Source organism: Syngnathus leptorhynchus, chromosome 10 (genome assembly GCF_054491065.1).
Source record: "Syngnathus leptorhynchus isolate UIUO chromosome 10, UIUO_Slep, whole genome shotgun sequence".
Lineage (NCBI taxonomy): Eukaryota > Metazoa > Chordata > Actinopteri > Syngnathiformes > Syngnathidae > Syngnathus > Syngnathus leptorhynchus.
The window spans coordinates 10,691,518-10,715,072 of NC_141204.1; the positions used below are offsets into that span (position 1 = coordinate 10,691,518).

Below are 23,555 nucleotides of genomic sequence, written 5' to 3' on the forward strand. Positions count from 1 at the left end.
GGCTTGTACTTCCGGCAAAGTGATTGGCAAGTGAAAACAATATGAACTTAGTACAACTAGAAAGACAAGATGGTGGGATCGGTGTGTGTTACTGAAGGCAAACAATCACCTTGAGGATGTTTCACAGCAGCCAACGGGGGGCCTGGAGGAGCGGACCCTGCACACAAAGGTTCCTGGTGCACATCATGGTAAGATGAGTAGAGGGTCGATTACAAAAACAAAGGTGCCTTCGGGGGAGTTGAAACCAAAGTTTTGTTGAAAGAGCAAAACTGACGACAGTACAAACATCAAATCAGATTCTCCCCAGCGGGTTACTAGAGACGTTCACTGGCAGCGAGATCCACCTGCTCGATATCTCCACGACTATATCGACAAGAAAAAGTTGCATCTCACAAATGGAAAAACAAAAGCTTTCATCTCAAGAGATTTTAATCATACATAGAAATTTAGTTTGACAGTACCATTCATTGAGAATGTTTTAGCAGTATGTATATTTAGTGTAAAGAGCACAACGTGTGATTTGTTTCTTCAATTTTTTTTGCCATTATCTGATGATGATAAAGCATTGAGAAATACACCAGAGAGAAAAGAGCAAAGAGTACATGACTAACACCTCAGACTACATTGTTATTTAACACCTTCAAGGTGACATTTATCTGTGGTTTATGTACCAGGGTGCATCCTCAGGGAGGACCCCCCCCCCCCCTCCAAATCAACTTGAACGAGCATTCAGGAACAAAAATGAACAGCGACGCGAGCTTCATGTTGAACACGCAACAACAAAGACCTCTTTGACGGTCTTTTCACACAACGTGAGTGAACGGATGAAACTGTCAAATGGCTGAAGGGGTAGTGTGGGCAGTGATGGTGAGGGGCACATACTACTGCAATCGAGTGCCACATAATAAGGCGAGAAAACAATCGATCACATCCACAGAGAGGGCCATACATCCATCTGCTGAGGCAAACATCCATCTATCGCAAAACGACAACAAAAAAAAGCCTGTGCTGTTTGTGCTATCTGAAAAGCGCCACAACAACAATTGCAACCAGCTCAAGTTCCAAACAAAGCAAAGGAAAAAAACAAAACGTGTACACGACAGGAGGGCGGAACGGATAATTGGCCTACGAGTCCCAGAAGCGATTATATTTCCGTGCTTCTGTTCCGTTTGAAGAGCAATTAAGAAAATGCCGCCGCGTGTGTTTTGGCCGCTCGGCATTGCGGCCGCGTCGCTTCTCTCCTCTTTAAAAACTTTGTAAGCTGCTTCTGAGCGCTTCTTCCAGAGCTCGCTAATGACGGAAGCTGCTGCGGTTTTGGCGTCGTGGCATCCGGTGGGCGCCTTCGCGCGCCCCGAGACGGAGACGTGTGTGCGCGTGCGTGCGGCGCTAAGGCTGGGAGGGAGGCGGCTGCGCAGAGGCGGCGGCGTGCTGCGACATGGCCGCCGGGGAGGACATGGACTGGACCATGGGTTGGGCCGGCGGGGGTGGCGGGGGCTGAGGCTGGAGGGCCCCTGAGTGCGTGTTGGGGGACGGCGGGGGGGTCGGACGTTTGAATTTGTCTGGACTGGCGCTTCTCCTCGGCGAGGGCCTCTGCACAGAAAGGAACACAACAACAATGACACACATGAAGCGGAATATCGGCGTGTGCGTGTGGGCCGCCCGTCTCACCGCTACAGAGTGGGAGGAGCTTCCGTGGACGTGCAGAGCGGGGGTATTGTAGTGGGAGATGGCGGCTCTGGACAGTGTGGCCGGCGGGGTGAAGCCAACCGTGTGGCCACCATACGACGAGAGACCTGTGGTGGTGGGAAGTCAAAGTTGCTCAACAGGATGACGCGTGTGCGTGTTAGTCAGGCTTAATCAAGCCTGATTGCCCAGAAATAAAAAGTTTATATTTCTGTATTTCCGGTGCAAAGATGAGGTCAAACACTCTACCTGCAGGTCAACGTCGTCACAAGCAAATGACAAGAAGCATAAAAACGGTTCTTATATAAGGTAACTTTACGATCTCGATATGCTGCTGCCAGGATTCTCATGATTGCTTGTAATAAAGTTCATTTATGCCAGTCGTCTTTCTTTTTCTGACAAGTTACTTATTGTCATCTTACCAGGGGATATGGGGCGGCTAGAGCTGGGGGAGGGTGTGTATGGGATGGGGCTGGACACCGTCCTGGCTCGTAGGCCCTGCGCCGACATCTCGTTGAAGTACCTGAAGAAGCAAGTCAAAAACCATTATTTAAAAAAAAAAAAAAAAAAAAGGATGTTGACAGCTAACGCGATGTTATCTGTGCTCAGGTCACATCATCCAGTTTTATTAGGGGCATTCTATTGCGTAACGCAACAGTTTGGCTACAAAGTAATCACAACACGCTCAGGTTGGATTAACGCCACTTGGTTAACAATCTGCTGATGTGTTGTTTTTATTTTGCTAGCAGGTGTTGCAATTGATATCACGCATTACTTTTGTAGAGATGCTATGAGAATGTGAGCCTTCAATGCTTTGAATTTGTGATGAAAAGCGCAACACGGGGATAAATACGTAATTTGTTGGGAATTTTTGTGTGAAATTGGGGGCATGTTGTAATACCGTCGCACATGTCCTTCAGATGTGGGGGGGGGCATCCTCCCAAATTATTGGAACGCTACCTGCTAGTATCATTTTCATGCAACTGTTATCTTGCGATCAAGAGTGTCTCGTACCGCTCGTCGTCCATCTCCAGGCTGGACTCGCTCTCCGACAACTGTCGGCACAGCGCCTCTCGACGCTCCATCTCCCGCTGGAGCTTCCGCTGCAGCCGGATGTTCTCCTCCCTCATGTGCCGCTCCTCCTCAATGTACTGCGCCCGCTTCTCTGTGTCTGCGCAGGGACGAACCACATTGTTGACGGCCCGATGTCACATTGCTGTATCGTAAAGCAAACTAAACGCCTGTCTTGCCATCTCAGGCTTGCCTCTACTTAGGGTTGAGTTAGGCACTCTCCCTAGTGGCCGAAACGGAAAAGACAGAAGCGTCACTGGAGAGGCTTGCAGGTTCAGCCTAATTAACCTTTCATTAATAAGACGAAAAGGCAAAGCAACAATTTGAATTGGGAAGTGACTATGGACCTATTAGAATTTAGAAATTGAAGGAAATAGGACAATACTCAGGGGCTGGTCATTTTTGCACATATCAATTATTTGAGCTGTTTTCATTTCACACAGCCCCCATGAAAGTTTGAAACTCGATTATGGAATGGCCGCTTACGTTGTAGCTCGGTGGTGCGCAGGCTTTTCTTAAGCCTCTCCACCTCGTTCTTCAGGAAGCGGATATGCCGCATCATGTTCTCCGGGGAGTCGATCTCCATGGAGACGTCCCGCGGGGACGGAGGGGCCGATACCGGCTGGTCCAACTTCTCCTGTAAGATCCTGACCAATGAAAAGCCAATTAGAAGCAAGGTTATGACTGACGATGCTTGTCGCTTGGAGTGAGCAGCGAGTACCTTTTCTCTGCCTCCAGCTTGTCCATCCGCTTCCACAGTCTGTTGACGAGAGCTTCTTGTTCCTGCTCTAATGTGTTCTCGAGGTCGATCTTTTCTCGCCTTAACTGGAGGAGTGACGGGAAAAAGAAAAACATTCAGAGAATGTGTACAGCACATTCAAGGTCTAGGAGCAGATAAACTCGACTGCGTGCTTGCTTGAGGACACGACGGACCAAAAAAGGAACACTTCACGATTAAGGCTTGAAAACCTTTTCCAACTAGTTGATTTGTTTGGGTGGAGTTGTTTGAACTAGTTTGGGTGGAGTTTTCCTTTTTCCATGATAATTTTACTCACTTCCTCAATGTACCATTTCTTACAAAAATATTCATGTTGAAAACTATTTGCTAACACGAGCGCTGTGCCTTTCTTGTAACGTCAACTTTCATTTTGGGGAAATGTGCAAGATGATTGCACAAGGATCATGCAGACACAAGAGTCATATGCGACAGAAAAGAAAACTGCGACCTGAAAACGATTCAAAAGACTTCCTGCTCAAGAAGCATCTGGCATGTTCCAACCTGCTCCAAAGTCAGCTGCTTGGAGATGGTCTCGTTCTCCATCTTCTTGATCTTCTTCATGAGCTTGTTGACCTGGAACTCCTGCTCCTGCTCCAGGTGCTGCTCCAGTTCGGCTTTCTCGTGCTGGAGCTAAGACGAGGGGGAGAAGAAATAAAGGGAAAGTGTTAAGAGAGAAGCACAAACAGGCGACGGACGATGAGTCATTCATCAACTATTTGAAGACCAGAGTGTAAACGATGACGACGTTAGCAAAACACGATGGAGTCCATTGTGACGAATGACAGATGTGGTGACCATGGTGACCGCATTTGGCAGATAACGCAGATAAATAAGAAGGAGCGATTATATAAGCAATGAAGACTCATCATGACGAGGAAAACCGCTAACTAATTGATGGGGAACAACCAGCAGAGAGGGCACGAGGCAAATAGCTTTGGACGGCATTCGAGCTTGTTCCAAACGGGAGGGAAAATCTGATCCCAACTACACGCAGATCATATGTATCAATTACAGCGCTCACGTCATTCAAATCATTTGTAACCCCACCACCACTACAATTCAGTATGCGATCACAGCTCAAGGTGAGTCCGAGGATGGCGCGGCATATCCAGTTGAGCATGAGATGGCTGCCGCCAGGGTCTGGCAAAAAGCCCAATGTCGGCAGCAATTGAAGACAATGTCAGGTGACCAAAAAAATATATATATACATCATTTGAGCTGCAATTTCTACACTTCTATTTTGAGCTAAACTACAATCAACAAAATTTGGGAAGAGGTCTACTGAGCTTCAATTTGCCACCCAACTGTCATAGAAGCATAACTAGAAGTCAAGGACTGTACAATAAAAGGGAGGACCAAAACACTGGCGGTCTACTTTTTGGTCTTTTCTGAGCCTTTTTTTTTTTTTTTTTTTTAAATCCTGTAGAGAGCAACCGACCTTTGATGTTTAGTGCAACTCTCGCACTCTGCACGACTTTGGCATCGAAGTAGCATTGCGCAAATATTCTATCAACCACAGGACTCACTTGCATGAGCTTCCTGGAGAGCTCGTTGGTGAGAAACTCTTCCTCCTTCTCATAGTTGACAGCCAGGGTCTCCTTCTCCTTCTGGAGGGCTTGGATCTTCTTGAACAAGGTGTTGCTGATGAACTCTTCCTCCTGCTCTGCTCGCGCTTGCTGCGGGACAAGTGCATCAAAGAAAGAGAGGTTCACAAAGGCATTGGAATTAAAGTTCTAACTCAACTACTTTTGGGTATATCAAGTACTCGATACTTGCACAGGTATCTTGTGAATCTTTCCCACAATTTCTTTTTCTTAAAGAGAGATCTAAAATTATTAGATGAAAACGACACCCTGTCACATCTAACCAGATATTTTTGTGCTTTATTCGTGTTGCCTGAAGATGCCGCAGGCTTCTTAATATTTAGTGGCAAACTGTCAAAACAGCCAAAAGAAAGTAATGACGTGCCAGGAGAAGGTAAGCCTGCAGGATATTCTCAAACAAAGGAATAGCGTGAGAACGCTACATGCTAAGTAAGACTTATGTTGTACCATGAGTCTGAAATGTTAGTGATCATTGTTTGGGATTTAAAGTGAGAACATGGGCAGTCATTAACATTAGGGGGTTTGTACTCTTCACAAAAGCTTCGCAACTGGTTTCGTGAGGGTCAACGACACTTTAGAGTCTCCAATAACCATAACGTGCATTGCTTTGGAAGTCGCAATGTCCACACAGTGGTCAGAAGCCAATTGGAATCAAGCTCAGACCCGTGAGCCAGACTTGTTCGCCACTCATCCACTGCCGTGCTGCAGTCTCTTGAATCGTGCCAATCCAGCCCAAGATATTTGCTCTAACAGGGTGGAGTTGTAGAACTGAACGGCAGCCAAAGGGTTTTAATGGCAAGCTGGTGATTCACTGTTGTTTTTCCACTGGCATCCAAAAAGGAAACAGAATTTCCCCTAATGGCTCCTGCGTTATTGCAGTAATAGGAGCCTCAAAAGGGGGGTTGAAACAGGAGGCAGAACACACAAATTAATCATCTTAGCAATGCGTTCATACGAGCTGGAATGTGGAATGACTCAGTGGCGGGGTCAAGCGGAGGAGACACCCAGGACGAGCCTCACCTCGACCGGAGGAGACACACGAGCCTCGTCGTGGCTTTGCTCTGCAAAGTTTGGCCTACATACTTCCCATCTCGATACGGCATCAGTTACACACCTCGTCAGGGCTAATGCTGAATACACTTGACTCGATGCTGTAGCTGTGTCTCGACGTTTCTTCGGCACGCTTGGTGTGTGTGTCGCCCATTGGGGACTTAAGCCCCCCCCCCTCTCTCTCTCTCTTCAAGCAGCTCAAGAAGATTTAATAAATGACTCCGTGAGGTGTCAATGCGACTTTGGACGCTGGTGTTAGCAAAGATTAGCCAGGGGTGGGGAGGGAGGAGGGTATTAAAGAAACAAAACAAAGCCAAACTAGCTGCCTGGCTAACCGCTGGCCAGCCAACCCCAACGGAGACGTTAGCACGGCGCTACTTTAGCATCATAGCCAAATCGCTAACATAACACGAGAGGCAGAGGGGCGTGTTGGGCAATAAATCACACACATGACATGCAATACGCGTGGAAATTGTTCACTTAAGATACGATTAAACTACAGCGTCTCTGGCCAGTTGCATGACAAACGGCATCATATCGATCAGGCAGTCATGTATGTTAGCCTGCGAGCTAAGTGGCTAAAGCTACTCACAATAGTGACGCTAGCTTTGCGCAGGTCTCGATTCTCCTCCTGCAGCGCTTTGCACTTGAGTTTGAACGTCTCCAGCTCGATTTTCAGAACTTTGTTTTCCTGCTGTAGTGAGGCCAGTCGGTTGGTGAGCTCCTCCAGACGAAACTGGGAGATCACAATACTCGGCTTTCCCGAGTTGGAGGCGCAAGTCGACATCGGGGTGGCCGAGCTGCTGCCCGCGCCGTCGGTGTCGCTCTCGCTCGCGCTGTCCGCCATGGCGACTGTGCTGAGGAGGAGGAGGAGGAGAAGCAGAGAGCTCAGATTCGACGCAGAAGAAGACAAGCGGAGCGTCCACGCAACTCTGCCCTATGGGGACAGCGCCCCGGTGTGGAAGTCTCCAGCAGCGCGGTGACTGCGTTAAACTGCTTTTTTTTTTTTTTAGCACGTCATAAAGACAAAGCACGCGAGCAACTGTATTCCCACTTGAACGCAGTCTCGTAAATGCTTTCTTCACTAAATATGAATTTTTGAGTTGGAAAATACATTTTCATGGCACCCCACATCAAGGCGCTCAATTGCATCTTCCAATTCGTGTCCAAGTTCTCCAAGTTTCTCTTAAGTTAATGTTTGCAACATCCCCGGAACCTACGAAAATATTTTCAAGAAAAGTCATTTTGTGAATTTTGCATCACACAAGGACACAGACAACAGAAAGTGTATTGCAAAACCAATGCATTTTATTTTTTTATCCTTTCAAGTTCGATTTTGAGTCTGTTTTGTTCCTTTCTTGAAAGACATCTGCAACATTTGCGCCGTTCTCTATCGCCTCTAAAAGACCTCGAATCACCAAAGTGCTAGAATTATTATTACATTTCAATGGCTTCACTCTGTTAGTAAGAATTGTACATCAAAAGGTCTGCTCGGGTGAAAACACATATGAAACAAAATCGATAGTTCAACCGTATCAAAGGATCATCGAGCCCCTGATAGATTTTAAGGGGAGCAAGGGCCCCTACCTCTCGCCACCCCCCCACCCCCCCAAAAAAAAGAAAGTCACATAGTTTTAATGTCCACAGCGTTGGCATCAGCATACTGATACTGAGCACATTGACCTAATGAAAACCAACACACGAGTGATGAAAATGATTCTAAAGGACACTGCATTAAACCTGCCTGCCTAAAACCACACGGCGTTAACATTTATTCGATGCTTAAACTGCTTTTGTTGACCATTCAGTGTTTTTTTTCTCCAAGATGCTATTTATAGCTAGTCAAAATAATCTTGAGTGGATTTCAAATCAAGTCTTAAAATCAAGTCACTGTAAAAAGATGAATAATGGAAAAATAAATGCCCCTTTTTAGTCATTTGACACCACACAGCATTTGTGAGACGACACGGTGGAAACAGTGCACGGAGACTCTTGACACCTTCTAGCCGATAACGCACGATACACAGTTACAGTGTTGTACAGCGACCCAGCCTATTAGCGCTTACATTTGCAGTTAGTATGCTCTCGAGATGCCCCTCCAGTTTTACACACACACACACACACACACACACACACACACACACACACACACACACACACACACACACACACACACACACACACACACACACACACACACACACACACACACACACACACACATTTTTCACCATTCAAAAAAAAAAAAAATTCCTGAATTCTATGCTTGTCCATTTTCAAATATAAAACCAGTGACAAACATTCAGGCTATACATGTACACACAGATAAAAGGGCCTTTTTTTCTTAATACGGTGCTTTTGCAAACTTGTAAAAATTGTACTTAAAATAATGTGACCGGCATGCTTGAAAATACTCTTGAAAGGCTGCGGGATTAGATCCCCACTTTGGGAATGACCCAACACAAATTTTCTGGAAACATCCTCAAGTTAAAATCAAACCAGTTTGCGTACAAACGTTATACCCGATCTAGTAGATCTTCTATTTTTTTTTTTTTTTTTTTTTTTTTACAAGAACCTGTTACACTCACAACTTTGGAAAGTGGAACTGCTTCAGTGGATTACCAAAGCACTTGAAAAGACCCCACACCCCAATGTGACCAAACTTCGCCCTAGCAGAAGCATATTAAGAATTGTACACATTCTGACTCTATATACAGAAAAATGTATATTTAAAAAAAAAAAAAAAACGGAAGAAAATATGTCCCGAAACATCCTGACAAGAGCGGGTTCAAGAAGAAAAACTATAAGGCCAGTGCTGAACATGTTGAAGATTGGCTGATGTGTTCCATTAGATCGCAGTCGTGCTGTGTTGTGTCTTCATATTTCCGATTGTGCCGTCTTTGGTCAACGGTTGCACCTACGTGTGTGTGGATGTGAGGGAAGGAGCCCCCCCTCCCCCCTGAGAGGCCTTCCCCCGAAAGTCCTAACAGGAGGCGGAATCCACGATGGCCGGTCCCGCGGACCGAGCGTTCACCCCCCCCACTCTTGGGCCCTTTGATTGACGGGAAGTTGGAGGAGTTTGTTCATGCTCATGCGTTGTAGGGTCAAGAAGGGCATTGGGCTCCTCTTGCCATGTGAAGTCCCGTCGGTGGAAGCGGATGCTGGCAGGACTCTTGGACTCAAATCCTCAAACTGGAACACCTCAGCCCTCTGGTATGTCCTGTTCCCAGGCTTGTGGACTATGATCCTGGATGGCTGTGGACACAAAACAGGACATGCAGTTCAAGCTTTTAGGAAATCAACAAGAGTGACAAATTCAGCAGCCTGGTTTCAACCCCCCAGCTAAAATCATGATAGCACCCGATGCTCAGTGGGTGTGCTGCTTGTCTTGACTGGCAGTACTGTGTAGCATACGGCCGAACAGCAGTGGGGCTTAACAGTGAGGCTGCCAGGCTAACAACTCTTTTTGGAAGTGATGCACTGCTCTGAGTCAGGGATTTGGTAGACAAAGACAGAAGCGCAGGTGACGCCGTTCAACATTGCTCATCAGCGCTTTGTCACACCATGACCATTGCAAACAAAATCCTGCTTGCCTCCTCCCCTAAAAAAAAAGCTCAGACATAAGCCTTTTGCACAGATAAGAGCAAATATGTGGGCGAGGATGCTGTGCCATGGGGGGGGGCATGCTTACACTGTAATTCCTCAAATATTTGCCTCCAGTCTAATTGATGCAGTCTCGGTTAATCGTGACTTGCGTCCACCACTTGAACAAACGACTCGTTCCAAATAACCTTAATAAACAAACGTGTCAACCGAGTAAACAAATGGCTCACCTCGAACAAATTAACTATGACTCAAATAATCAGACATAGAGCAACTGTACCTGGTAGCAAGGACAACCATTCGTCCCCTAGGAGTGAAACTTTTTATCTCCGGGCTTCTTGTCATCCATCCGTCTGCTATTCCTGGACGCTCCGTCTTTCTGCAAGGACACACCGAAAGAAAGTTAGCAAGGTATTTTTTCATCATTAAACTGCGTCACAGGTGACGTCAAGCCAAGCACTGCAATCTGAAACCAGCAAATGTTAGTAGTCTATAGTTTCGCACCAAAACCGGGCCTAGATAAAGAAAAGTAAGCGGGATAGGAATCGGCTGGATATTGCGCTTTTGGTTGACGGCGGTGCACAACTTCAAATGCATCGTACGAAGCATCTCATGTTCAACCCAAAAGATTTGCATGCCACCAGCATTTTGCACCCAAGACGGGTTTCTCTGCCAACCTCAAGCCCGTCCTCCGGCAGGATGGGACTTTTCTGAAGGTCCCTGTGATTGTCTGTCGAGGAGCTAGAGAGCCGGCGGATGACCTTCCTGATGACCTGCTCGGTGTGTCAACCAAGAAAAAAAAAAAGCACCGATGGTTTCACAAATTGCTTCTCTCCATGTAGCTGAATGGAACAAGAATGTGAAAGGATGCGTTACTTTTCTACTGATGAAGTTACCGTCTTGGTCCAAGTAGTGTTCCTCGGTCACAGACTCGCCTGATATGTTTTTCGCTTCCTCGCCCTGCGAATGTTTGGTCGTTAGCGCCATCAAAGAAGACATCGAAATATGGCAAACAAAAACCACCACACACCAAGAGGAAAGATTGAGCACTGCAACAACCTAACAAACTAGAAAGTCCCTTTGAAAAGTTCTGACAGCAAACTCAGCATGATCCCGATGCCATGCGTGAGAGGCTTCACACTATCAGAAATGACACTGCATCCAGACGAAGCAAGATGCCAGGACAGGCCTGGGAATGCAAAGAAGCAGCTTTCCTATACTATTGAATTCACTCGCACCCAACGAGACAGCCACTTAAAGCACCCAGAAAAAAAACACTCCAGACTCAAGCCAACCCGAGCCATTTTCCCAGGCTCGCAGGGTACCTTTAAAATGAGCCTGCGTCGGAAGATTCTGGTGGTTACGGTATGTTCTTCCTCGGAACCGGAATCTACACTAACCGGCTGCTGGAGAAGGCATATTTCAAACATCAGGACACAAATTCAAAAGAGAACAAAGCCAGGAAGAGAGAAAGAAGGTGGTTAGTTAGCCAAATGATGCAACTTTGGAACTTGTACATTTTTCTTCCATCGGCGGATCTGCTCAGACCTAGTACATATTTTTGAGATCTTGGATGAACAGGGAAACAGATGGATTCACACTGCCTGGTACAAGTGTCACAAGTTACAGGAGGTTTCCATCCAACCTTCAAATAGTGGTTGGGCACTCGGGACCGGCTTGAGGCCGAAACTCGTGTCCGAGAAACCTTTCTTCCAATCAGTTTGTCACAATTACCTGGACTTTCTTCTCTGACACCAGCGTTCCCTCTTCTTTTCTGCCATTCATTGACTCGGATGAGCCGCCCTGAGGTGAGGTTTTGGAGTTGTCACCATTCTGCCGGGACCTCCCTGATTCGCCTCTGGACGAGGAAGTGACGGAATCGCTGGAGTTCTCGTGGCTGCTGAGAGACGGACAATTAGGATGGATGTTTTTTGAGTTTCACGAATTTCAACAACGGGACAAATCACACCTTTCCCGCCTGTCCAACAGATCCGAGCTGCGTCCCGGCGTTGGTGGCTCCGCATTGACGCTGGATGAGTCACTCTGCCAACCTGAAAGCGAGCACACATCTTTTTCTGGCTGTTCAGCGCGATTGAGAAGCTTCCAGTCTCTGGCTGCCTCGGCAGCTGTCTCCTGGTCCTCCTCCGTCTCCTCTGAGCCTTCTTCATTCTTCGCCACTGCTTTGAGATCCGAGATCTCTTGATTTTCCTCCTCCTCCTCAGTGGGCTGATGTTCCCAAAGGGCCTCAGCCCATTCGTGAACAGTCAAGTCACTTGGTTGCCAAGTGCCTTTGTCTTCACCTTGCAGTACTTGTTCAGCAACTTTTGTTCTGTCCTCACGATGGACCAGTTCTTCACTCTTCTCGGTTGTTTCATCAACACCCTCTTTGTAAGTCTCAGTCTCTATTTCATCTCCCCCAAATCCACCTCCCAGCACATTAATTTTCATTTCTGCTTCTCCCTTTTGTCCTGTGAAAATATTCTTCCTCGCCTCCAGCTGACACCTATCTTTTGTCACTATCGCACATTTTTTCTCCACGTTTTTAATCAAATCCTCCTCCACCCACCTTTGCACAAATACCTTTCCCACTGCCGCAACCGTCTCATTGACCTTTTCTTTTGAGACTTCCTTCTCATGTCCTTCCATACACATGTCCACTTGGACCACGTCTTCATTTTCCATCTGTGCTCTGTCAGGTGTTGAAGGAGTTGCAGACGATGCAGACGAGACTGAAGAGGACGATGTGGAGTAGGCCATGCTGACGTCTAACTCGCACATTGCGGGGACGGCACGTGACTTGGGCTTGCGGCTCGGCTCCATTTCTCGATAAGATCTGTCTTCCTCCTCGCTCAAAAGCAGCTGGTCATTCAGGGCGATGTGGGGCTTTCGCACCTTGGGAGGAATGGGATCAGGGAGGTCAAAAGCTGAAAGGGACAGTGCAAGCTGACACGGTCTAAGGGGACTCTCGGGTGGGCTTCCAGCTTTGATCTCTGGGCTCCAGTGTGGGGGCTGAGGCTGGGAGTCTGCCGGCCAAAGGGAGTCGGGTTGTGGGTAATGGTGATGCTGGTGGTGCACAGGGGAAGGGTCAGGTGTGATGGGAAGTTCGGGCACCAGGAAATGTGGGTCGGAGTGCAGGACGGTGGGGGAATGCAACTCGGCTAGAATGCTCTGATAATCTGTGGGTGACATGATGATGAATGTACACCAAAGCATGCTAAGAACTGAAAACACAGCAAAATGCATCCCACAGAAAGGATAATGGCACTGAGGCTCAAGTGGGAAAGAGGTACCAGCACAGCAGACTTACACAATACAATGTGTGAACTAAGTTGGTGTGTATATACCGAAAGTACACCGACTGAATCTATGAAAAATGCTACATGCTCACATGTCAAAGATGAGAGGTAAAATTTAAAGCAGGGCTTCTCAAACATTTTGGTCCCTTATAGTGGAGAACCCCCTCATAATTCTAACGCAAATTAAAAATAACCATAAATTCCCCTAATTGCCACAGGAATAATATTTTTTTTGACAATTCTCATAACAAAACTTATCTCTACGTAAATGTTGTCGGGATAAAAAGTCATTCTTACGAGCATTAATTTATACTTCCCAAGATAAAGTTATATGAAAACTGCTCACGTAACCTTGTTTGAGAACCACTAGTAAATCACTACATGAATATTTCCAATGAGGTAGGGTCAATGCGCGTGCGAGGGGAAGGTGGACGAGTGCAAGGGCATGCAGGGCAAGGAGAGTGGGAGCAGAGAGGCGGGGACAGCGGATTTGGGCTTGTGCAGCGAGGCCCACAGGGGGACACAGCGGGCAAGGAGAGAGGGGAGACAGGGCAAGAGGAAGCGGCCGAATCACTTGGGGAGCGGACAATGGAGGGTGACGCATGATCAGGTACAGAGGGTGCAAGGTTGAGGAGAGCAGGTGTGCTTGAAAGTCCAAAGACGCTAGGTGCACCGCAGGTGAGTTCGGAGGTGCTTTGGGATAATTCATCAACTGTTGGTTCTGTTGGAGCAGGGGAGGTTGGGGGAGACGATGGTACAAATGAAGGCGCCGGTGAGGTGATGAGTGGGATCGGGGAGGGTGGATGCGGTGAGAAAGGGAAAGAAGGGGATCGGCGTGGATCAGCAGGGTTGAGGCATCTAAGAGGCGGGGGAACAAAGCTGAAGTGTTTTCCCACTCGTGAAGGGGGTGCCAAGTCTTTGAGCGCAATGGAGAACTCGTAACTAGGAGAGCGGCGTGGGGTCAAGGCTCGAGGTGTGAGGGGAGGGGACGGGATGGATTGCTGCTGGATGAAAGCGGGACTGCTCGGAATCAAAGGAATAATCACACACACTGAGGGGCGGGCGTGGATTGAGATAAAAAATAAAACAGGAGAGAATGAAAAATGAATGTCAGTGCTGATGTTAAACACAAAACAGGAAAATGAATAAATAGTGTGACTTTGGCAGAGGGGTGGCTCTTAAAGCATTAAGAGCTTTTATGTGCCGTTATCAGCAGTGGGTGCTGCTGAGGGGGAAGTGATGGGAGGCAGGAGGAACGGGAAGAGAAGCTCATCTATCCAAGGAAGGCTCAGAGGAACTGGAGGGGGCCGAGGAGAACTAAACTGAATAACACAGTCACATAATGCACCTTTAGCTTAGACATGGGAAAAATATTTTTGGACTATCTTAACCCATGCACTTCTAACAGGATACTCCTGTCAAGATTGGTCATTCATGACAACTGGCACACTGTAGCCATGTAGCCAATCTTGATTTAGTCAAGAAACAGTCCTGCTAGCAGACATGTGTTATTAAAATGTTTCTGGAGAACAGTCGGAGCCAGTTGTCCGAAGTGCAACTAAAACAACATCACTAGAAATGGACAGAATTAAATATTGGGACGATAGACACGGTTCATGCAAATTGGGCCAAGCAAACACCAAAACAACAACAACATGGTAGCAGGAAGAGGTAATAGGTCAGCTAATCAGAGCTAAACTTTACCATCAGCCTGATCCCGGAAAACCGCATGATCATCGGCAAAGCATCTCGTGCCAGAAATGTTACCATAGTCAAAAATTGGGCCCTCCAGTAAAGTCACAATATCCATCCGGTTGACTTTGGTCAGCACGGCCGTCAAGGCGTCGGCTGAAACATACGAACCAATTTCAGTCAACATGATCCAAATTGATATGAGGTTAATCTTTTAAGATATTAATACATAGAGTCTTACTTGTGGCGTTTTTCCCTTCTCGGCTGACCCATTTCTTTAATAGCATAAAGCTTTGTGCTGTCAGCGAGTTTGGGTTCTCCAATCTAATGTGGTTGATCTCATCTACTGTGAAGTTCATCTCCCGAGCCAGCTCTGTGACGAGACACACAAATCGAGCCTTTACGAAGCAGCACATGAACATTTGTATGGTACAGAAGTTGGATGCGATATTTGATCGGAACCACTCCGCAAGTTCCTCACCGGTCCAGCTGAGTCCCAGGTGATCTGCTACAATGGCCAGACGCAAATCTGTCCGCTCACAAGGACTTTGGGGACCTGAAGAGACAGTCAACAATCACTAGTTAAAATTTGGCATAATCCTGTACTTGTATAATAAGAGAAAAAAAAAAACACGTTTCCTTTTCTGGCCACTTTTTTAGTTTCCAATTCAAGATATCTGGATTGCAATGGCAATTCTTCCAAACTACAATTAAGTCTTTAAGTAAAATAGTTTCAATTGTTCTTTGACATGATGGCAAGAAAAGGTATTTCATACTACATGTGGTGGTCTATGGCTAATTATGCCACGTAACCTTTTAGCAAGCATTACGAGTCATGAGAACCACACAAAACAAAGCATACCACAACTCCCGAGTTCTAAAAATCAAGGGTGGCTCGTTCTCGGTATCTAAATGGTCAACATGCGCTATGTGGTGTTCTTTACAAAAACTACCGTGACATATGAAACGTTTCTGAGACTACAAGCATAACTACAACAACTTTGCCCTGAACAGAGACAAACCAGGGATTGCCAAACAGGTTGTGACAGTCACTACAACTGGCTTGCTACTCTACTGCACAGGGCACACAGGATTGGGTGGGGGAGGGGGGTACAGGGGGATAGGAATCTTGAAACAGAGACGATACACGACACAGTACATCAATGATGATGGATCAATGACAGCTACCGTTCTAAGCGAACACACGCCACAGGCATTCTAGTCAATCAAGTCAATGACCACAACATGTCATGCAACGTTAAGTGAAATAGGTCAAGATATAAAATGTATTTGATAGTGTGAAAGTTTTACAAACTAGGCTTGATCTCTGCGATGGGAGGTGTTCGAGACCCTGCGAGTCCCTGACTGCCCTCCTTCCCACCAGTCCGCCTACTCCTCCTGCTCCTCTGACTGCCAGAGGCCCTGTCCGTCGCCGCCACCTTTGCCCCTACGGACGGGGCCCCGGCCTCAGCCCTGGAACCTCTACCGGACCTGGACGAGTGGGAGGGCTGGGAAGGTTGAGAAGGCTGCGAGGTGTCTGACAGGGAGGTGCTCCGGGAGGTGCTGTCTTCCTCCGACTGCTCTGTCTGCTTCTTTTTCTCCTCGTCTGACAGGCGGTCCACCAACTTTATCGTCTCTCCGCTAATGTCTTTAAAGTATTCAATGGTGCGTTTACAAACCTCGCTAGGGTTCTCCCGTCTCTCCTGCCTAGACGTTCCCTCACCTGATGCCTTGCTGAGCTGATTCTTATCTTTCAGTGGTAACCTCGAAGGCAACTTTATGGCTGCTCTTTCACTAGCCAATGGCCTTGTTGGCCGCGAGGTAACCCGAACTGAATGTGATGAACTCGCTGCGGTTGTGGAGCTGCCCCTTTTAATGTCCTTGACTGGTATTCTAGACCTTGGTTCTACTTTGGCAATGGCTGGCTCTCCTCTTTTCTTGGTCTCAATTTTCACTGTTTGTTTGGGCTTCTGCTTGCCTATGGCTGTTCCCTGGGTGTGAATCGACCGCCCTGACGCTTTTACTGGAAGCCTGGACCTGGGCACCTTCACTTCACTGTCTTTAACTGGTACACTTTGCTGCTGCTGCTGCACTTGAGTGCTCTGACCTAGTTCTACTTTCTCATCTAATTCCCTACAACACAGTGTTTCTATCCTGCTGGCCTTCTGAAGTGTGGGCTCAGAGGAGGACTGCAGATTGAACACCACACTGCCACACTGAATGTAGTTGGCCTGAATACTGGAGGACTCAAGGTTATTATTGTTGTTGCAGTTCTCAGAGGGGTAATCTCTTCTCTCTGATGTGGCCTCTGTGTCTTTGCTAGATTGGCCTTCTGTACTCTGAGCCTCTATACTGATATATTCTGGAACCATCTGGCTCTCTGATATCTCAGCTTTAAAATCAGTCAGATCCCCTGAGTCTTTTTTCACAGTTATAGAGGCAGCTATGCCCATCTTAATCGGGGTGCGTAATTTGGGATCAACCTTGGAGGCTGTGATTGTGCATGAGGAGGCGGTCTCAGCTATGGCTTCACAGGTGGGTACTTCAGTACCAGCATAGCCATTGTCACTGCCAGGGTGCAAAGGGTTGCATGTCGCTGTTGCTGCTGCTGCTGCTGGTGTGTTGCTGCCTGTGGTTGTGTCTACAATTTTCACCTTCCCCTCTACTGTGGCCCTCTCCCCTGTATTTGATTGAGAGGAAATTACACCAAGGATCTTGCCCCCTCTCCCCCTTTCCCCTGTTAGAGGGTCAGAGGAATGCTCACCAATCTGAAAAAACTGAAGCCTTTCTTCAACAAAGTCCCGCTTGCTCATGTCAATAGCACCACTGCGGGTCATCTCAAACATCTTCCCTTCGTGGAAAGGGAAGGGGTTAGGCTCACTAGTTGGTGTACTCTCATCAGTCGGTGTTCGAGCAGGGGTTGTGTCGGGTGTTGTAGCCTGTGATTTGTCCTCCACACATAAACCAAAGGGCTTGGGATCTTCATCTTTGGTTTTGGAGTCATAAACTCCATCGTGATCGCTCCCTTTGGTGGACCAGGGGTCAAAGTCGAGGCCTTTCGTGGCTACCGTTTTAAAAGTTGAGTTGAGCTCTTCTTCAAGTTGGTAGCCAAAGTACTGATCTGCGAAGGTCTGCCTTTCTGGATGTCTGCCTTCAAGGGTGTAATCTATTTCTTGCCCACTGCTTTTTGTCGAAGACGGATTGGTTTTCCCATCCTCACACTTCTCTTCCTCAATCACTTCCAGCTTAGACTGACCAAAGGAGCGATCAGCTGCTTTTCCATCATTGGATAGACCGGATGTTTTTGGTTCCTCACTCAGTCCGTCGTCTTCATCCTGAAAATCATAACCATCTAATGAGTCAATCTCAGTGGCATCTGTGTCATGGGAAAATTCTGCAGTGGTTGCAATGGAGCAGTCAGTGATGGATTGGTCATTCCCATTATGTTCTAAGTCGGCTTCTTCCCCCTTTACGACACCATTGACCCCAGCCTCCTTATTTCCATTCTTCTCTGATTTGCGGTGTTGTGGGCGTTTCTCTCCCTCTTCTTTCATTTTGAAGGTGTACTTTTTGACAGGGATGGGATGGAATACAGATTCATCATCACTGGAGTCACTGTTATCTGCTCCGGGAGGAACGGGAGATGGAGGCTGGACCCTGATGACTGGCTCAGCTAAGAAGTGTTTGTCATGCTCCTCCTGGAGGTTTACTTCCATCATTTCCGTCTCCGTCTCGGAGGATGCGCAAGACTTTCTTTTCTCAGGCTCTGACTGCTCAGTGTCCAAAGGAGGTGGTGGTGGAAACTCTATATATGGAACTCTCTTCTCCCCCTTTAACTTCTGTTTCTCTGCTTCCTGTTTCTTGCTGTGATTCTCTGAAGCTGCTTGCTTAGATTTTTCCCTTGCTGGCTCCCTATAGATGAAGGTCTTGCCGTCTTCCTCTTCCGACTCCTCTGGGATTGGACATGGCATGCCAGCCGTGGATCCAATCACTGAGTCAGGCATTCTTGAGTTCAAGCTAACATCCTGTGAGCTTGGCGCCTCTGGAGTAACGGGACTCTTTCCAGAGCTGTCTATTAATGTCACTTGTTCTAGAGTGTCATCTTCTGGACTACCTTGAGGAGACTCCTTTTGTTTGACTGTGTAAAATGTTCCCCTGGTCTCATGTACTGTCCTACTCTCATGGCTTACCATTTTTTTGTAAGTTCCGAGCTGCCCGGTAGCCGTTTCTGTCTCGTACTGCTTGCCTACTTGAATGCTGACATACACAGGTAGGGGTTTTATATCTTTGAAACCTTCTGTGACAATTGCAGGAGTTCCATGATCCAAATACTCTATTTGGTCACTGTCAACACCGTTACAAGTGATATTTGACTGGCTACAGTCTGAGTCTGTGGATTTCCCTGACGATCCGCAAGTAGATTTGCTAGACTCAAAGCTACCATGTATCGGGTTTCGAACTAGAACGGGCGTGCGAGAGCCTTCTTTCTCATGTGTTTCAACAGAGGGATCTAATTTTAAAGATTGGGATCTACGATTTTCTGATAAATTAGAGGACTTTCTTACAGGAATTTGAGATTCCGAGTTTTTTTTTAGACCGTCATTGCTATTTGGACTCTCTCGTACAACAAATTCGGTGTAAATAATTTTCTTGGGGGTTTCTTGCCTTTGTGAATCACTATTGTTGTCATCTTTTTGAGAATCACGAACTAATGTTGGTGATAATTTGGAGGATTGGGGTTTATAGTTACCATAGCCTTGGTTTTCCCATGTTTTGAATAACTTCTTATCTTCCTGATTTTTCCCACAGGACTGATGCACGGGTGAACACTTGGACTCACTTTCTTGAACTTTTCTCTGGCTTAATGGACTCTCTGGTGTGTTTGGAATGTTAGAACCACCAAATACCTGGTAGACAGGGAGCTTACTCTCGTGGAGCTTCCTTATGGGTTGATTAGAATTTTGGCGACCCTGAGAACCCCTGTCTTGTCTTTGAGCCTCTTGTTCAAACTTAAGCCTCACCGCATTTACTTTGGAAGAAGACATATGCAAAGGTTTTGAGCCTTCAATTTCCCCGTCTCCCTGCTTTCTAGAGTCTGAATCATTGTACTGCAGCAGTACTCCCCTCTCCGGACTACTGGGTAAACTGGCACATTTCCTATCATTGGAGCCAAATTTATCTCTTAGTCTTTCTCTGCTCCATTCTTCCCCACTAGCACCATTTCTATAAACTGATCGTTCTGGACTGCTTTGTGTGGAACTAGGTCCCGATCGTGATTCCCTAAAGTCTGGTCTGCGAGATTTTCTCTCTGGAGAAGAGAGTTCATCATTGAGCTGCTCTGTCTTATCTCTGAAGAACTGCGATACCTCACTGAGTTTTTCCTCTGCCTCTTTTACGGTTCTATCAACTCTCTCCTCATACATGAGTTGCTCTCTTTCCTTTCTCTCTGTGTCATCTGCTGAGACGCGCATCCAAATGGATTGCTTTGGGCTACCATGCTGAGAAGAGTGCTGCAAAAGTGTCATTGTGTCATAGGTATCATCAGCATTTGTCATTCTCCCTGACGTATCAAACACATTTCGTGCCGAGCGAAAAATATATTCTGTTCTTGGGCCTACTGGCCTACCCTCATTTCGACTTCTGTCTGGTGAGTGGAAGTGAGACTTTTCATCGGTGTCAGGAAGGGATTGGTCAAACTTTTCTGATAATAACATTTTCTCAGCAAAATTATAAGATTCTCCTCTTATCTCTGAGGATTCATCCTCATTGTACTCCACGGATTGTTGGCTAAGCAGTTTCAAGGTCTTATACGACTCGTCTGCCATTAACTGGGCTGAACTAGGGCGACTATCATCGTGTGTCATGGTGTTGCTAAATTTGGAGGAGTCAAAATAGACAGGATGTTCGACAGTTTCCCTGTCCTCTGGTCTGTTTTCTGGGTAATAATACATTTCATTGTCAGAATGGTTTTTAGTCTCTCTGATGATGACCTCTGTTGGTTCTCTTTTATTTCCCTTTTCAATGTGCACTTCAATTATTCTTTCAACCTTTGGTTTGATGTCTTCAGAGATTCGCTGCGAGATGTCCTCAGATTTGTGCTCAAAGAGTCCCGCAAGCTCCCTAGAAGGGTCCTTTCCTGATTGAAAGGCCTTCATTATGTCATGAACAGACATAGTTTCCTCACACCTCTCTGATACGGCTTCACTGCCAGGTTTGTGGTACACCATCCTGGTGGTGGTCGTGATGTGAGTTTCTTCCTTCAACCGAATGCCTTTGCCCATTGGGTCCTCATCAGGGGCACTTTTAACTGAATAGCCCTTACTAAGCTCAGGGGTGGATGGAGGTTGATTGACATGCCCTTTCGACTCCGAATCAATATATCTGATGGGATTTCCCTCCACCATTGCCAGTTGTTTGTTATCCTCAGGGTGCTCATAGCTCCTGATGACATGAACAACTTCAGTCCTAGTCTCTGTGATTACCGGGGGAACGGGGATGTCCTGGAAAGGGGCCTTTGGGCCCATCCCTTCAGCACTCTGGGGGGCAGAAGGGGTCCTTTCACTTCTGGTCTCAAAGCCACTGTCTGAGAGGGGGCTCTTATCCTGTTCATGATATAATTCATCCGTCGGTTCCAGCACTGTGTCCGTTCCAAAAAGAGCATCAGCCACTTTAGCTGGTTCTCTGTCTGAAGGGGGTGATCGCATGTTTGTTGGAGGCATTTTGAGCTTTTGTTCTTGAACTGCAATGGCGGCTTTTAGAACACGTTTTTGCTTTTCCCTGCCATCCGCTTCTCTCTTGCCTTCATCTGTTGTATGTTTTGTGTCGTGCATTTTGGAGAAAGAACTGCTACCAACGTCATTGGCTAAATAGTCCACAACCTTCGAAAGGTTGAAGTCTCTATCTTGAATTGTTTTTGCTTTCGCTTGAGGAACCACTGTTTCATATCTTGGGGGATAGCTCCAGTTGCTTGGCGGCTGTTCAACAGGTACTTTTGAGAAGTGTATGTCATCTAAGGTCCCCCTTGCCATTGGCTCGTTGGCCGCGTCTTTAGTCAGGATTTCACTCACTTTTACCAGATCTTGTTTGACTTTCTCCACAATCCGGTATGGCTCTTCATCATCTACTTTCACTGCAGAACCAGACTGAAATCCTTTACTTGTATTAGAGTTCGGATCAGTCTGCAAAATGGCTGACATTCGTATTAAGTCCTCTTTCATATCCGCAACATCTTTCAGAATTTCTTGGCTTGATGACAGCGGGGATGTCACGTTTGACTTTAAACCGGATGAGAGAAGTGGAGATTTGGTAGGGGAAAGATTTCTGGCAAATGACGACTGCAACTGAGGATTCATCTCAGGAGGCACAGTCTTGCGTGGGGACAGAATAGCAGCAGTTGACCTGGACACCTCGGGTAGCTTTTTAAACTGGGGCTCTGGTAGTACATTGATAACAGAATACACAGGGACCGTCACTGTGCTGGATGTTCCAGCCGTGGTGGCTTTAGGAGGGGACCTTAGTGAGTTGTAAAGGGAACTGGATGCGGAGGACCTGATGGACTGATATGAGGACGATGCAGAGGAGGACAATGACTTTAAGGTGCCATACCCAGCTGAGCAAGAATTGAATGTTTTTTCAACCTCGTCAAATGCTGCGTTGACGCTTGTCGTAGCGGCATTAGTGGTTGCTTGTATTCTTTCCTGGAGACTGCTGGCGAGGAGAGAGGTTGGGGAGGGGGAGTGGTACTGCGCTGGTGACGCTGTTCCATTGATCAAAGCTGCAGCACTTTGTGCGCTGTTGGATTTGAGCGGTGACGACAGTGAGGAGAAGAGGTTCCTCGTGGGGCCTGACACATCCGAGGGAAAGGAACGGACAGAGGAGAGGCCGGGGACTGTTTTGATCGGTGAGGACGATGATACCGTTGTACCAGCGGAACCCCCCACAACGGTCTTGTATGACAGAGAGGAACTGAACATACTAAGGCATGCTTTGGGAGATGTTGGAGGTGTCATAGCTATTGATGTTCTCTCAAGAAGTGGACTTCCTCCTGTAGAGGAAGTCCTGGCTGACGATGCTGCAAAACCTTTCATAGAGGAACTGTCTGAAGCACTTTTTGCAGGTGACGCCAGGGGACTGTGGGGAACCTGGCCTGGGTACTGTTGGACTACAGTTTTTATGGGAGAGGAGATGGTTCTGTACGATCGGATGGGAGACGCCATGTCACTAACTGACTTAACAGAAGAGGCAGGGGATCCGGGAATGTTTGTCTTAATGGGAGAGGCCGAGTTGATGGACCAGACAGACTTTAGTGGAGAGGCAGAAGGTGTGTTGGACGAGGAGCTGGAGAGGGAGCCAAACCCAGACTTGGCTTGACCAGGGACGGCGACAGGAACAGGCGGCCACGCCTGATAAGATCTCGTTGAAAAGACCGGTTTGTGAGGGTAGCCAGAAGGCTGTGTTCTTTGCGGACTTCGATCGGATGTTTCTTCAATAATTCAAAAAAAAAAAAAAAAAGGAGCCAACAAAAGCAGAAGGTAAAATAATTGAAAAAGAAAACATAAAAAAAAAGGGAGAAATTCAGTCAGAAACAGCATCACTTACGAGTAGCAAGACAAGAATGTACTTGTAGATTACAGAAGGTCCCTTTTACACACTCAGGATGACGTGAGAAGTGAACATCTCAAAATAAAAATACATGACAAAATGTGTGTGTGTGTGGGGGGGGGGGGCAAAAATGCATGATGTGGTGGAACAAAACAACTGAAAAGTACATTTCCATTG

The 23,555-nt window shown here is 46.9% G+C and overlaps 3 protein-coding genes across 10 annotated transcripts in view; all 3 read right to left on the reverse strand.

Moving 5' to 3' along the window:
• Positions 1-411: 411 nt before the first annotated feature.
• LOC147050383 (coiled-coil domain-containing protein 6-like) lies at positions 412-7,063 on the reverse strand. Its single transcript, XM_085922677.1, has 9 exons — positions 6,779-7,063; positions 5,059-5,208; positions 4,034-4,162; positions 3,476-3,579; positions 3,241-3,401; positions 2,698-2,854; positions 2,106-2,206; positions 1,669-1,793; positions 412-1,590 (listed from the first exon to the last, which is right to left on the reverse strand). The coding sequence occupies exons 1-9, from the start codon at positions 7,031-7,033 to the stop codon at positions 1,387-1,389; spliced, it is 1,386 nt and encodes a 461-aa protein (XP_085778803.1). The 5' UTR covers positions 7,034-7,063; the 3' UTR covers positions 412-1,386.
• A 409-nt stretch (positions 7,064-7,472) lies between these two features.
• LOC147050384 (ankyrin-3-like) overlaps positions 7,473-23,555 on the reverse strand; it is a 77,224-nt gene continuing 61,141 nt past the window's right edge. For 6 of the 8 annotated variants that reach the window (XM_085923059.1, XM_085923063.1, XM_085923062.1 and 3 more), the window contains 11 exons: positions 16,093-23,259; positions 15,259-15,333; positions 15,019-15,150; positions 14,790-14,933; positions 11,759-12,965; positions 11,524-11,689; positions 11,115-11,195; positions 10,666-10,749; positions 10,467-10,562; positions 10,070-10,168; positions 7,473-9,441 (listed from right to left, as the gene is read on the reverse strand). In XM_085923059.1, the coding sequence (XP_085779185.1) occupies positions 10,097-10,168; positions 10,467-10,562; positions 10,666-10,749; positions 11,115-11,195; positions 11,524-11,689; positions 11,759-12,965; positions 14,790-14,933; positions 15,019-15,150; positions 15,259-15,333; positions 16,093-23,259 (9,224 nt within the window). In that variant the 3' untranslated portion in view covers positions 7,473-9,441; positions 10,070-10,096. The remainder of the gene's footprint in view (positions 9,442-10,069; positions 10,169-10,466; positions 10,563-10,665; positions 10,750-11,114; positions 11,196-11,523; positions 11,690-11,758; positions 12,966-14,789; positions 14,934-15,018; positions 15,151-15,258; positions 15,334-16,092; positions 23,260-23,555) is intronic. The other 2 variants (XM_085923060.1, XM_085923061.1) reach the window with 2 other exon arrangements.
• On the reverse strand, positions 12,972-14,544 carry LOC147050385 (uncharacterized). Its single transcript, XM_085922560.1, has 2 exons — positions 14,536-14,544; positions 12,972-14,260 (listed from the first exon to the last, which is right to left on the reverse strand). Exons 1-2 carry the CDS (start codon positions 14,542-14,544, stop codon positions 13,463-13,465), a joined length of 807 nt encoding a protein of 268 aa, XP_085778686.1. The 3' UTR covers positions 12,972-13,462.

Bases quoted from the DNA above. Each gene is read 5' to 3' on its own strand.
- LOC147050383 (XM_085922677.1), bottom strand. From the start codon at position 7,033: ATGGCGGACAGCGCGAGCGAGAGCGACACCGACGGCGCGGGCAGCAGC. The intron at 3,580-4,033 runs GTTGGAACATGC...TCACTCCTCCAG, and splicing joins AGCAGCTGACTTTGGAGCAG to TTAAGGCGAGAAAAGATCGA. The intron at 2,855-3,240 runs GTAAGCGGCCAT...GTCCCTGCGCAG, and splicing joins GCGCACCACCGAGCTACAAC to ACACAGAGAAGCGGGCGCAG.